Source organism: Cyprinus carpio, chromosome A6, assembly GCF_018340385.1.
Source record: "Cyprinus carpio isolate SPL01 chromosome A6, ASM1834038v1, whole genome shotgun sequence".
NCBI lineage: Eukaryota > Metazoa > Chordata > Actinopteri > Cypriniformes > Cyprinidae > Cyprinus > Cyprinus carpio.
In genome coordinates, this window is record NC_056577.1 from 7,732,235 (window position 1) to 7,747,763 (window position 15,529).

The 15,529-nt window shown below is 43.6% G+C and overlaps 1 protein-coding gene across 1 annotated transcript in view; it reads left to right on the forward strand.

Annotated features, from left to right (window-relative positions):
- The first annotated feature begins 103 nt into the window (after positions 1 to 103).
- The window catches only part of kalrnb (kalirin RhoGEF kinase b), an 87,557-nt gene continuing 72,131 nt past the window's right edge, over positions 104 to 15,529 (forward strand). The window contains exon 1 of the mRNA XM_042757803.1: positions 104 to 772. Coding sequence (XP_042613737.1) covers positions 703 to 772 — 70 coding nt within the window. The 5' untranslated portion in view covers positions 104 to 702. The remainder of the gene's footprint in view (positions 773 to 15,529) is intronic.

Here is a 15,529-nt window from a genome sequence, read left to right on the forward strand (position 1 = left end):
GTTCCAATGATAAAAGCATCCTAACAGACCGCGATTCATTGATTCTAATTAGTAAGCATCTCTCTAACAGGACCGTATGGTGATGGTTGGGGTTCTCCGGCCTCTTGAAAATTACACACACCCCATTATCAGGAAGCGCTTGAGCGCATCAGGAGGACAGATTGGTCCAGTTCTCCAGGCTGCACCACAATAAAGAACCTCTTTCGCGCTACAGCGATTGTATATGCCTCTATAATAGTCAATGCATTAGCTGCATTGTTTCATCTGTAATAGTGGGAGGCAATTTGCGGTTCGCTCGGTCAGTGTAGGGGAGCGCTGCCATTAGATCCACTGGGTTGTGCGAGACATCGAACGGATGGAGGAATATACTACGGGTGGAGGAAGAACGGATGAATAAGGGATTTTATGAGACCTGCATTAACATTGCATTTGCGGTTTTTACGGCTCTCTCTATCGGGGTTCCCCAAGCAGTTGTCTTGCAGAGGCGGGTAGGCTTTAAACAATAGCGCCCGGAGGAGCGCTGGATACAGTATCGCTGAGCGCAGAACCTCGGGCATCATCATCATCACCATTCACTACTACGAGCGTTCACCAATGGAGACGGCCACGCGCTCTAGTGTTCCTCACACATAGATTACAAAGATCCGTAGGTGTAAAATCCGACCATCATCATAATCATCATCCCTGGAAACATATCCTGCAATGATGAATTCTGCCGAGGCGGCTGAGGAAGGACCGAACGATCCAGATACGGAGCCGTTTTTCAAAACAGGTAGTCTTATTATATGCTTTTGTTACATTGGATGTCAATGAGTTTATTTTACTCACTAGGTGTATCTATCCGCACATGCACTTAGAGGTTGCATTACTGAGTTAAACAGCATTAGAAGCTGTCAGATGTGCCCCATTATGTCCGAATGGCACAATTTAGCGGGCTGGATGTGCATTACACCCTTCACATAGGCTATTGCATACACTATGCGATGCATATGTGTGATAAAACTGCCATATTCCTCAAAAGCCTTTGTGTGATGTTCATATGTGCTTTAGCACGTTCAACGCCCTTATTGTATGTGTGGGTTATTGTGCACATGAGCAAAGAATCCCCCTGTAAATAGGATGCTACCTCACCTGTCACTTTTTCCTGAACACATTCTCTAATTACGTTACTATCACCTCTGGACGCGCCGGGGATCGCGCTGCGCGGCGCGGCGGGCGCGGGAGTGGCTCAGCCTTTTGTCGGTCGTGACATTGATTCATGTTTCTGAGCCTGAAGCCTGTTGATTCACACAAACAGCAGATAGCCCTAGTGCTGTACTTCTTTTACACGAGAAACAGAAAAGCTTTTTAATATGAGAATAGTCAAGCTCGGCTCATGTCCACCCTGACACCACCACCAGTGATTCAGTGAATTTATTCACTTTTATGTACTAGAGATTCACCAGTGCATTAGCTGTGATCCTTAAAACTGATCCACTTCTAGTTTGCCTGGTAACATAGCCAATAATGCACATCTACTTTATTTATATTCCCTGTGAAGCTCTGTGTGCTTCTGTGTTGGAATGTGAACATGCATCTGTGCATGTGTATGCAGGATACGGCATGCACTCACTGTGTTTTGTGAATAAATGTATGTTATGTGTCATTTGCATCTATCCAGGTAAAGTGCGGCTGGTGTTTGTTTACATGTGAACATCATACACTGTATTAGGCCTATACGTATCCGTTTCTGTACATCATGTTAGTACTTAACTTATTTTACAATTTATATGATTATTACATGAACAGAGATGGGTGAACATGGTCATTAAATGTATGCATGCCTTAAAGTCTTGCTTTTGAGCATTCCCATCATTGTTTCACAGGTAAAAAATATACAGTAAATTTAACCCATACTGATCCACATTTGTGACAACATGCCCAGTGGGTCAAATTATATGAGCAAAGTTGTCACACTGAGAATCTGCCTTTATAACATATTATAGGGGTTTTAAGCACATTTAAACATTAAAAAAAAGAAAAAAGTTCAAATTTAATGCAAAAACAAAAATGAAATATGTAACAACAAAAATATCCAAAATATGACACTGTAATAGATAAATTGTATACAATTAAAGCACTTGAAACACGACAACCTAAAATTTACTGAAAATAGCTTGGTTGTAAAAAGAACACATTGGATATACCTTCATATATTACCTGTACATATTCATGTGGGTGACTATTGCATTAATGTATTATATTGGAATTTTAGAACAGAATTTACAAAAAAATGTTCACTGCAAAAAAATGATATTACTATTTTTGTTTTGTCTTTTTTCCAGTAGAAAAATTCATTTTCTTGGGCAGAAAGTCTTATGATATTAAGTCTTTTTTTTTTACTATTAATTAAAAGGGAAAACTATTTTTTTTGTTTTGTTTTTTACACAATTGGCATTTTTTTATTTGCTTTATGAAGTCACTTAATTTTAACGAAAATATGTTTTAAAGAAAAATACTTTATCTCTTGTCATTTTGAATCTCAATAAAATGGATCTTGATTCAAGAATGCTTAGATATTTGTACTTGAAAATGAGAAAAAAATACAGAGTATGAAACCATTTTTTTTTTTTCAATATTTTATTTTAAGACAATTTTGAACTATATGTTTAAAAGCAACATACAAAACCACTGCTAGAATCAGGCATTGGTGTAATAGGACTTTTGACTCAAAACTCTATCATTTCAGTATTCATAGCCCAATGAGTGTCATTCCATCTTTCTGATTAGTCAGTTAGCAGGAGGTGCGTGCACAGGGCACATTCTGAGTGTCTGCGCCTTGCAACTCCTGTTATGGAGAATCTCTGGCATGTCCCTCCCACACCACCTGCGCTGTTATCCAACATATTCACAGTCTAATAGTGCCTGTATTTCTGCTCTCTTCATCGGATTACCATGATCACACTGGGTGGAATAATCATGTGCACAGGATTGGACGTCTGGGAATCAGGTTGTCCCTTGTCCGCAAGGATGTCCGAAACTGAGAGAGGGCGGCAGAGACAGTCACCGCTGTGCCAGTGTGGGAGATCACAATCCCTGTGTGGGGAAGAACTTCTCGTTCATGCACAGCATCCCTACAGACACTCAACTGGGGTCTTGTTTGAGGTGTAAGAGGGAGGCAGAATGTAACAGAACTTGAATGTTGGTTTATGAACAATAATCACCTCATTCAACTCTTACATGAGTCCACAGATAGATAGATAGATAGATAGATAGATAGATAGATAGATAGATAGATAGATAGATAGATAGATGGATAGATGATGGATAGATGGATAGATGATGGATAGTTAGAAAAAAAGATAGATAGATAGATAGATAGATAGATAGATAGATGATAGATAGATAGATAGATAGATAGATAGATAGATAGATAGATAGATAGATAGATAGATAGATAGATAGATAGATAGATAGATAGATAGATAGATAGATAGATAGATAGATAGATAGATATGATACCATTTGAACGTAATGCACAAAACATACAGCTATTTGGAATTATGTACATCGGCAAATAAGTTGAGTTATTTCAAAGTAATTGTATAAAGTAAATGCTCACAGTAACTGGGGTTGACAGAGAGCTGGCCTAAAAACCAAGAAGGGTCCCTTGTGTATCTGGAATGATTTTAAGCTGCTTAGCTTGTGGGTTTCTCTTGCTTAGGCTATGGCAAAAATGTTACGGTTGTCTGTAATGTGGTAATTTCACTGTCTCTCTTTTGATAATATTAACCAATGAAATCATAGTCAGAATTTTTCTAGAAAGTCTAATGTCATTTCATGTCATGTTTAAACATGTAAGTGTACACATGCATGTGTAGTGTGTGTGAGGAAGATTTTTTTTATTCTCAATGATTTCTAATCTTTTAAATGACTATTATGCTTCTGGTGGTTTATGCTTTGCAGAATTTAAAAAGTAACTAGTCCGTAGAGTTTCTCATTTAAGTATTTTGACATTTAAAGGTTGAGATTTGCCAGAGAACGGATATGCGTCGATTGTTGTGACATGATTTCTTAGCTCCAAAAAACAGTTTTTAAATAAAGATATCTCACACTGTAAAGTACACAGCTGGTAAATTTATGATTGCTTTTTTATTATGTTCAGTTCATACATTCCCACTTTCATTGATAATGGGTATTTGCTTTTCCTGTTGGACACCATTCAGTTTAAAATCTCTCTTTAAACTGTGAAAATGTGAAACTGAATAATATGTGCTGTAAAACTGTAAAAACCTGTTAATTGGTGAACTGCAAGTTACATTACCAAATACAAGAAAATAGTTTAACAAGGAATTATATCTAATTTTAATATAAAATACCATCAAATGTGTTTTTTGCAAGTAACATTATGAGAATATCCCCAGAAGTCTCTGACATCACATATGATTATATTTTATAATATATATGTATATTCAATGTATATTCTTCTCATTTCTGTTAGTTATGTATTAGTGGTGTAAAAGTACAATTATTAGTTTACACAAGGGGTTTTTGTGTTATATTCTTTTTTATGAACTCTGAATGGTGGTTATTAGTACATTTTCAGGTAAACGGCTGTTTTTGGTACATTAATTACATTGGTAAATTAATATGTATATATCACTTAATTAAATTAAGTGGTTTATTAAGTGACTTAGAAGTTGTAAAATATACAAGCATCAATATGACATTACAAAATGTGCAAAACATTGTCACCCTATTGTTTATGATGAATTTCTGGCAACTAAATATTCTGAATTTAATTTTTTTTTTAGCTGTAAATTTAACAAGGTATTTTTTAGAGTGTATATTTTTTCCAAAGAAAATATGAGTGGTGCTTGCCTGTGCAAAATGATCCCATGATGCTGAGGTGTTTGGGGCCATTGCAAGGTGGTGGCTAGGGCATTGCTAGGGCATTCTGGGTTGTTGCTAAAAGGGATGCTTACTGGGCTCAGTCAAAAGTGTCCATCCCCAATGCCTATTATATTTGGGTCTCTAGATATGGCTTAGGTTCCTCAGTCAGTTGAAGTCTTTGGGATTATTTTGGCTTATTTTGGCTTTTATTTTGTTGTCTGCTAAGTGAAAACTGTAAGTCTGTAATGACCACTAATAATAACATGCCTATATGTTGCTGAATAAGTGACCTTAGTAAGTGAGTAATTGGAAAAATGTTCAGAGTTCTGTCTTTTGGAGTGAAAATCCAGGATGTTTTGCTTGTAACTGTGTTCTATGGAGACAAATTGTCAAGGTTGTGGCCAGTCACCCAGAAAAAAACTTGTGAACTTGTTATGCAGCTTCCTTTGCATGTGTCATCACACATTGAACTAGTAAGTGTGTCTTCACTTCCAAGAGTGCAATAGTACACAAGTATGAAAATTAGTGGCGATAAGGTTTCATCCTCGGGAAATCTGTTGGAACTTGATAATGACATGACCTTAGGGGTCATATCACATTGTTTTGATTTGTGAAGTTCATCTTCCAAACATAAAAAGAAACTGAATAACTGGGCAGGAAAATGAACAGCATATGTTATTAGTTGCTAGAGTAATAAGATAGGAGGCACATAAGTAGCAAAATAACTTACTGCTTACTGAACATATTTTGCTAAGCACTGATATTGAAAAGTGTCATCTTCAGTAACTAGACCACGATGCAAAACCGCTATGTGTGTTATTATGATTTACTATAATCCCTGAACATATGGATTTTACAAGATGCAAAAGTTACTCTCTACACCCCGCTCCACACAGAAGTGCTTAAAATTTTAAACATGGTCTTCAGAGAGGCAAACCTAGCACCACAGTTCATCCTCAGCAGGCCATCTCTCCTGAATGAGGGTCAGAGGGGTTGCTGTAGCAACTGTTGCCAAGATTCCTGCTCAGGACTGGAGTTCTCTGAGCAGAATAGGTACATTCAGTGATTTTGTTGGCCAGGAGACAGTCAAATCAATTTCAGAAGTATTTTTGGATTATATCCATTAGGGGCAACTCAGTTGCCACTTTTTCATTACAATACTTTTACTTCCTATCATTCGTCAGCAATGCAATAATTTCTAGAAAATCTTTATGGGGCTTTACTGTGACTTGTTTCAATAAATGTAATATTAAAGGGATAGTTCACCCAAAAATTCAACTGCTGTCATCATTTACAGTAAGTTGTGTGTGCTTCACATGCTAAAACAAACCTCACTGGTTCTCATGCAACATGCACAAACATTTCAGCCTCCACGTACACCATTTGTGATGAGCTTTATGTATGTGTGTCAATCATTGTTTACATGTAAATAAAAGCCTAAATGAAATCTCTTCATATAAAGCAATCGTATCTGCTCACAAGACTTGGTTTAAACCACCTAATTCAATAAGATTTGGTTTATGAGGACTTTTTTCTAAGGTTCTATCTATATTTAAAGATTTTGGAGGTTAAAATTCAGAATTTTATATTGACTTGCTGCATTGAAAATGTTAAGTTCAGGTGGCTCAACTAAAGTGCCAAATGTTCAGTGTTGGGTAACTTTTCTAAAAAGGTAATTGATTACTAGCAACTGATTACATCTTCAACAGTGTAATTAGATTACCGTATTCCTTCTAAAAAGTATTTCATTATAATTATTACTAATTACATTTTGATGTTTAATTCACTACTGTTTTGTATAGAATTGTTCTATAGTCTATAATTACATCAGAAGTAACTGTAATTAGATTACAGAAAAATTAAGAGCAATCCCTTACTTTACGTTTTCAAGGAAAATTATTTATTTATTAGTAATGCATTACACTCAACACTGCCAATGTTAAACAACATTCAGTTCACATAATTTTAGTGAACCAACTGAACACTTTCAATGCAGCAAGTCAACATACAGTTCTGAGTTTTGACCTACAAAATCTGTTAGTTTGTTTTGGTTACCTGGTCCTTCAATGGAGGGACAGAAACCTTAGGTTTTATTCAAATATCTAAATTTGGTTTTAGAAAGATTAAGTTTTTAGATTAGAAACAACATGAGGGTGAATAAATATTGACAGAGAAAAAAAAATATAGAATTGGTTGATTGTTGATAATGTAAGGTAGATTGTGTTCCATAGCCTACTGACCCAAAAATTGTGTGAAAATGGAAAAATATGAAATATTGGGCTAAAAAAAGCCAAACCCATGGGACTTCATTTCAGATGTCCACCACATGCCATTGTTGTATATCTATGTAATATTTCAAAGCCATCTGCCTATTAGAAGATTTCATCAGACGTTAGCAGACTGTTTGATCATTACACATTTCTGCTTTGAATCACGTGCTTCAGCCAGAGTGTGATTTATACAAGTGTTGTAGAGATTATTTTTTACATTTGTCTGAATATGCAATTCATTTTAAAATATTAAAGATAATGTTTCATTTCTTTTAGGCTCTTCATTTCTTCTGCTCACCAAGGATTTTTTTTTTTTTTTTTTTTTTTTTGTAGTTGATTTTCATTTATTTGATATTTGATGAAATGTTACATGTAATCCCTTCCATTTTTAGTCTTGCAGTCCATTTGTGGTGGGTATTTCTAAGCACAAAGCAACCCTTCTGAAAATAGCCCCCATGCCCCATTCAAACCCAGATTCCCCTGAATAGCCGGGCACCTATAAAATTAAGTTATGTGAGATCACAGGCCAGTGTTTTTGGCCTGGGACCAGTTCTGATCTCACAGCTTAGACTTACACAATAGTTCATACTAACACTAAACCTCAGCCAGCCATTGTTTTCTGACTTCCCAGGACTGTAAGGGCCATAATCATAGCTTACTGGCCCTGTCAATGTTCTTGCTGTCCTTGGCAGGATTCGATCCTGTGGGGCCATTTGGCAACTTTTTGGCAGGATTGGTTTCATTTAGTAATTGCAGAGAGCAGACTGTTTCCTGGTACTTCTATGAGCTTTGTGTTACTGTTTATGTGGATACACCCTGATCCTGTAACATGGGAAGTTCAGGATGCTTCATATCCCAACTCTCTTGTCAGGTTGCATTATGGGTGACAGTGGGAGCTCACTGATTCTGATTAATTGTGTCTACCGGTATAGATACAGTACTTTGTATGCAGTTGATAATCTCATGACATCTCCGTGATGCCTGTGTCCTTTTATCTGACATCTTAGATGTTACAAATCTATCTGCAGTATTCACAAAGTTAGCAACGTTCCCTGCAGGTTCTGCTGGCTAAAGCCCAATCCAGCATTTTTTTTTAGAGTATTTATATGAACACTTTGTTTTTAGTTGTGTGGAAAATAATGATACTGTCTCAAATATTGTAGGAATACATACTGCATGTTTTGAATGTTTTTTGGTGCTTCCAAGTTTAATTTGGAAGCAACATGGTTGATCAGGTTCAGTAATAACCTGTGTCCCATTTTGCATTGTTACATTATGCACTACAAGTATTTTGCTGCTGATGGAAAAGAACTGTTGCATACTATTGCATGTGCATGCTAGCTTTAACATCTAGCTAAATTTGCTATAACATAACTTTTAGATTAATGCATTTTAAAACTGCTTTTTAAAAATGAACTGAAAAGTTGAAGGAAAGCAAGGAATTGCAATGCAGCAAATCTGAAAAATTTTAAAAATATATATATACTGAAAACCACTGATTACAGTTCAGTACTGATTATAGTTCAGTGTTGCTTATTAAACCCTAATGTTGTTAGCTTAGGAATATTGGAATCAATTGAGTAGAAACTACTTTCCTATTTGCGTAATGTATGGCATTGCTACCTATGCAGAGCATTAAAAATCAGTCACTCAAGCTCCATCTCAGCTTGGATGCCGCTGTAGAAAGCAGACTCACAGTAGGCAGTGAGGCAGATCAGTAGGTTTTTGGAATGGAGCCTCTTTTGTTGTGCAAGAGCTTGTGGGCAATACTAGGCCAAAAACATTCACATACAGTATGCACACTTTATATCCAATAAATATCCAAAAATATTACATAATCTGGGCACATTTGATGTTAATGTATGACAACTAAATTTGCTATATAGTAGTATGTGAATCAATTAGGGATGCAGCAATACACTTTTTTTTTAAATTACCAATTAAGTAGCAAGGTGTTACTCATGTGGGACTGCAAATGAATACTGTGATTTTTTGTCAAGACCTTGTGTACCTCTTTTCAGATACCTAAATAAGATAACAATCCATATTCTTGCATTAAAAATATAATTTATTTTACACTAGGAGTGAAAATATAAAAATGCAATTATTCCGTATTACATAAAAAAAAAATAAGGGTGAAAAAACATTCATAACATACCTGTATAAGAAACATGAAGTTTGCTGAAGTGTATTTGATCTGGACTGGATGATTCTGACATTCTATGTTAGTTGTATTAGTCCACCCAAAAATTAGAATTCTGTTAACGTTTTCTCAATTTCATGTTATTCCAAACCTGCATGACTTTCTTTCTTCTGTAAAAAAACAAATGTACTGATCTGTGAACTGGATCAATAAACTCATGAACTGTTCTTCATGTTCTTCATACAAAGCTATCGTATGGCTTTAGAAGACAGAATATAGAGCATCAGTTGCATGGACCACATTTTCTTTCTTTCACTAAGTTAAGGGGTCTAAATTTATTTATATGTATTTATACTGTCAGTGGAAGGCGTAGGACCATAAAATGTTTATCCAATATTTCCCTCGGTCTGAGGGCTATGATAGGCTGTCCTACATGCCTCTCAGCGTATTTATTTGCATACCTTTGTGCACTCTGTTCACGCATATATATATATATATATATATATATATATATATATATATATATATATATATATATATATATATATATATATATTTAAAAGAAAATAGTTATTTTAAATTGCCATTATATAATTTTTTTTAATAATATAATAGTAATAGTAATAGTTTTTACTGCATTTTTTATCAAATAAATTCATCCTGGGTGACCAAAAGAGACTTCTTTCAAAAACATTAAAAAAATGTTGCCAGCCCCTAACTGTCCCTTTGAACTGTTGTGTAAATACTTTTTTTTTTTTTTTGAGCAAGAGCTTTGGAGAACTTACTTAGACAACGCTTCACTGAGCCTGGGACAATGTTGTCACCACACAATAGGCCATATCAGAAAGTTGTAAATTGGAAATGACTGTGTTCAATAGTGTTGAAACTGCCCTGTCCTTATATATGTGAGTGAGAGAGAGAGAGTGTGAAATAGCATCTGCCCTCTAGCAGGGGCTGGGAAAAGGAAGTTCTCACAGTAAATTTAACATGCCATGTTCAGCTTCAAATTTTTCCACTCAGGTTTAATAGTTTATGTAGTCTGCAGACGAGAGCAAGCAAGAGAGATAAAATGCAGACATAAGCGGTGTAAAGGCCTTTTTAGACCTCATACAGACTGAACAGATGTACTGCACAGTTGTGTTTGTGTGTGTGTGTGTCTGTGTATGCAAGTGCATGTGGCGCATCTGTGAGCATGCAGCTTGTGTTTATATACTGTATGTGTTTCTGCTGTCTATGTGTTTTTAAGTGTGATTGAACTTTTCCCCACCGGCTGTCCCGGTGCCCAGCTGTCGGCTATGGGATTACAGAGCGGGCAGATTACACCACTAATGAATCTAAATAGAAGGAGATGTGCCAACAGCTGGGCCTCCCTGCCCCCTGCTCGACCTACTATGGTTTACTACTCTATTTTTCTCGAAGCCAGTATTACGCTTAATACTGTTGTCTGTCATTCAGTGTTTACAGAATGCATGTGTCCCCTGTGATCCTTATACAAAACATAGAAAGCAGCAATGCTGGTAGCATGCCCACACAACATCGTGTGTGTGTGTGTGTGTGTGTGTGTATATATATGTATATATATATATATATATATATATATATATATATATATATATATATTTTGTGGCGAGGTGAGGAACTACACGACAACCGATAGACAGAGAAAATCCCCGAAGGGTGGATTTATTCAAAACTTTGTGCTCTGAGTGAAAACGGTGCTCGCCGTCGTGCTCCAACTCCCTCGTGCTCTCTGTGCCTTGAGTGGTGGATCCCGTGCTTTGCTCTCCTGGTTGGGGCTGACGGTCACACGCTGCTCTCTATAACAGAGGAGGAAAGAGTTAGTGTCTGCGTCGGGGACATTGCTCTCCCCTCACTGCTTTCCTTCCCGGCTTAAGTAGACGCCGCTTAACGAGCTGCAGGTGCGGCCGCTCAGCCTGTGACGAGCTAGTGCCGGTGATTTCACTGTGTTGCCAGGGCGACGCTGACAAGCGCTCGGGACACCCGTCACACCCCCCCCCCCCAAGCGTCGACCTGCGTCTGCGGAACAATGGGGACATATGGGGAGGGTGGGGAGTGGAGCCTGACAGACCTGCGAAAGCTGCCCCTATCCTGGAGAGGCCGTCCGCGTTGGCGTTGGCTGTCCCCGCCCGGTGTTGTACGGTGAAGTGGAAGTCCTGGAGCACAAGGAACCACCGGGTCACCCTGGGATTGGTGTCCTTTGCGCGGGCCATCCACTGCAGTGGCGCATGATCGGTCAGCAGGGTGAACCGGCGGCCGAGGAGGTAATAGCGAAGCTCCAGGACTGCCCACTTGACGGCCAACGCTTCCTTCTCCACGGCGGCATACCGTTGTTCGGTCGGGGTCAGCTTCCGGCTAATATAGATCACCGGGTGCTCCTCGCCGTCCTGGACTTGGGAGAGAACAGCTCCCAACCCGGTGTCTGAGGCATCGGTCTGCACCAGGAAGGGGCAGTTGAAATCGGGGGCTCGCAGGACTGGCTCCGAGGTGAGGGCTGACTTCACCTGCTGGAATGCCTCTTCCGCTTCTGGACTCCAGGCTACCTTCTCGGGTTGCCCCTTCCTGGTCAGATCTGTCAGGGAAGAGGCTAAGGAGGAGAAGTTAGGGATAAAACAACGGTAGTATCCTGCCAACCCCAAAAAGGCTCGTACCTGGCTCTTGGTAGTGGGCCGCGGTGCCGAGAGGATAGCTGTCACCTTCTTTTCCTGGGGGCGGATGAGGCCGCGACCCACGCAGAAGCCCAGGTACTTGGCTTCGGAGAGAGCCAGGTGACATTTCCGGGGGTTGGCGGTGAGCCCCGCCCGGCGGAGTTCCGCAGCACCCTCCGGAGCCGCTCTAAATGCTCCCTCCAGGTCTCGGAATGGATGACCACGTCGTCGATGTAGGCCGCGGCGTAGGCCATATGGGGGCCTCAGCAGGACATCCATGAGCCTCTGGAAGGTGGCGGGGGCCCCGTGCAGGCCGAAGGGAAGGACCCGGTACTGCCAGTGGCCACTGGGGGTTGAGAAGGCTGTCTTGGGCTTGGCATCCTTCGACAGAGGGACTTGCCAATAACCTTTGGTGAGGTCGAGAGTCGATATGAACCGGGCCCTTCCCAGTCGATCCAGGAGCTCATCGACCCGGGGCATGGGGTAGCCATCGAATTCAGAGACCTCATTTAGGCGGCGGAAGTCGTTGCAGAACCGGAGGGTGCCGTCGGGCTTCGGGACCATTACGATGGGGCTGGACCAGGGACTCCGCGAGGGCTCAATTACCCCCAACTTTAACATCTCCTGTACCTCTGTCTCGATTGCGTGTCGCCGAGCCTCTGGGACACGATAGGGCCGCTTCCGGACGATAATTCCTGGTGGTGTTCAGACTTCGTGCTGGATGACGGTCGTCCGCCCTGGCAGGGGGGAGAACACATCCAAGAACTGACCGACCAGGTGCTGCAGTTCCGTCTTCTGGGCCGCGGAGAGATTGGGATCCATGTCTACAACCACGGGAGAGGTGGTGGCGAGGGCCGAGAGTTGGGGTCCGGTTCCCACCCAGCGCTTCAACAGATTTATATGATAGAGCTGCTCCTCCTTTCGGCGACCTGGTTGGCGCACTTTATAGGTGAAGGGTCCTACCCGTTCGGTGACCGTGTATGGGCCCTGCCAACGTGCCAGGAATTTACAGGCGGAGGTGGGGACCAGAACCATGACGTAGTCTCCCGGCTGGAACTCCCGTGGTTGGGCGGCCCGATTGAAGAGGCGCTGCTGGTCTTGCTGGGCCTTGGAAAGGTGCTCCCGGACCAACGGCATGACCCTGTCAATCCGCTCCCTCATGGCCTTGATGTGCTCGAGGGTGGTCCGACATACCGCAGGCTGTTGCTCCCAGGCTTCCCGGGCGACATCTAGAAGCCCTCGGGGTTGGCGGCCGAAGAGGAGTTCGAAGGGGCGTGAAGCCGGTGGAAGCCTGGGGCACCTCCCGGATCCCGAACAGCACATACGGGATCATTTGGTCCCAGTCGCATTGGTCCTCGGCCACGACTCATCGCAGCATCTGCTTAAGGATCTTGTTAAAACGTTCCACGAGCCCATCAGTTTGTGGATGATACACACTGGTCCGGATCTGCCGGACTTTGAGGAGCTTGCAGAGGTCAGCCATGATCCGGGACATGAAAGGGGTGCCCTGGTCGGTCAAGATCTCCGCTGGTAGGCCAACCCGACTACTCAGTAGGAAGAGCTCCTGTGCGATGTTCTTTGCGGTGGCCTTGCGGAGGGGAATGGCCTCTGGGTAGCGGGTGGCATAATCCACGATAACTAGGATGTGTTCATGCCCCCGGGCGGACTTCGGCAGCGGCCCCACCAGGTCCATCCCAATGCGCTCGAAGGGCACCTCTATGATAGGCAGCGGGATCAGCGGGCTGGGGGGAGGAGCGTTTGTGGCGATGTCCGTTGGCACGTCGGGCAAGCTTGGCAGTACCGCTTGACATCCGCCTCCAGTCCAGGCCAGTGGAAGCGATCCCGGATCCGTTGCGCGGTGTTTTGAGCGCCGAGGTGGCCAGCCATCGGGGTGGGCATGGGCGAGTTCCAACACCGTCTGGATTTTGCTTCGCGGTACCACCAGCAACGTCTTTTCCTCCCCCCTTCGCTGCGCGACACAGTAAAGCAGGCCGTTTTGGATGACGAAATGGGGGGTGGGGTGGGGAGCCGGTTGTAGATCCTCTCCTTCCGCCACCCGCACTTGAGACCAGCAATGCTTGAGGCGTTCGTCCCCACGCTGCTCTTTGGCGAGCGTTCCCCCTCCCGCTATCTGCTGGAAGACATCAAAGAACAGGTTAGAGTTTGGGGAGGGGGACTCACCTCCTCGAGGGCTGTCCGACGTCAGCAGCGCGGGGCGTCGTCGAGGGCGCCTTGCTGATCTCCGGCGTCGGCGGTTCCCGGCCAGGCTAGCAGGCTGTGTGCTGGAGGTGAGGAGCTGATCAAACCCCGGCCAATCCCGGGCCGAGGAGAACGGGTACCGGTAGGTCCTTTAAGATTCCCACTTCGACGGGCCAGGAACCAGGGGTCGCGGTGATGGTCACTCGCCGTGCCGGTACATGTCTGGTATCCCCGTGCACGCACGTTATCGCCAGCCGGGCTCTGGAACCTGTTCGGGGTGGAAGGACATCTGGTTGTATCAGGCTTACCCCGCTGCCCGAGTCGAGGAGGGCGATGAACGGCCGGCCATTGATGTGCACCTCGGCTTGCGGTGCCTCCGGCGGCAGATTGTGAACTGAACAGCCTGCTAGCCACGTCCGTCCTGGGGAGCGCGGCGGTTCGGTGGGCATCGGCTCATCCTGGGGGCCGGGAACCGCAGGCCTGCTCACGGGTCGCTGGGTGCCCTCCGGCGAGCGTCGCTCCTGGACCACCCTTCGGGGAAAAGGCGGCGCTCGCTCCCCTACCTCCCGGTGTTGGGCGGCCTCCGCCAGCTCAATGGCCTCCACGAGCTCGTCGAGATCGGTGGGATTCCTCATGCCAGCCGCCTGTCTCAACGCGCGGGGGAGGGCGCGGAGGAGTCGGTCGATCACCACACGCTCAGCTACCTTGTGTGCGGGGGGACCCCCTGTCAACAGCCAATGTTGGGCCAACCGGGTTAGTTCTGCCGCTTGGGCGCGAGCGGGCTGTCGAGCTCGATATTCCCAGTCATGGAACTGCTGCGCCGCACAGATTGGGGAGAGGCCTACTCGGCTCAGGATTTCCTTTTTCACCTCTCCATAGTCCCGGCTTCTCTCAGCCGTCATGGTGAAATACGCCCGCTGCGCTTCCCCGGTCAACAGCGGCGCGAGAAGTCTGGCCCACTCGTCCTCTGGCCACGCCTCCCGGATCGCGGTGGCCTCAAACATTTGAATATACATCTCCACATTGTCGTGCGCCGTCATTCGCGGCATCAGCTGTACGGCTTGGACACGGGGGTCAGGCAGCGGCGTGCGGTGGGCGGCGGTGCGGAGGGCGGCGAGCTCGCGTTCGGCGTCTCCTTGACGTGAGGCCATGTGCTCCATTATTTGCTGCTGACAGATGCTCACCTCGGTGAGGTGTTTAAGCAGCTCTTCCATGCCGGGGGAGGAGTGGCCGCCTGTGGAAACAGAGCAGAGGGAAAAGACCTCGGGGGTCGGTTGTCGGTGTCCACCTCACACTTTTGCCCGCATTCTCCACCAGTGTGGCGAGGGGAGGAACTACACGACAACCGATAGACAGAGAAAATCCCCGAAGGGTGGATT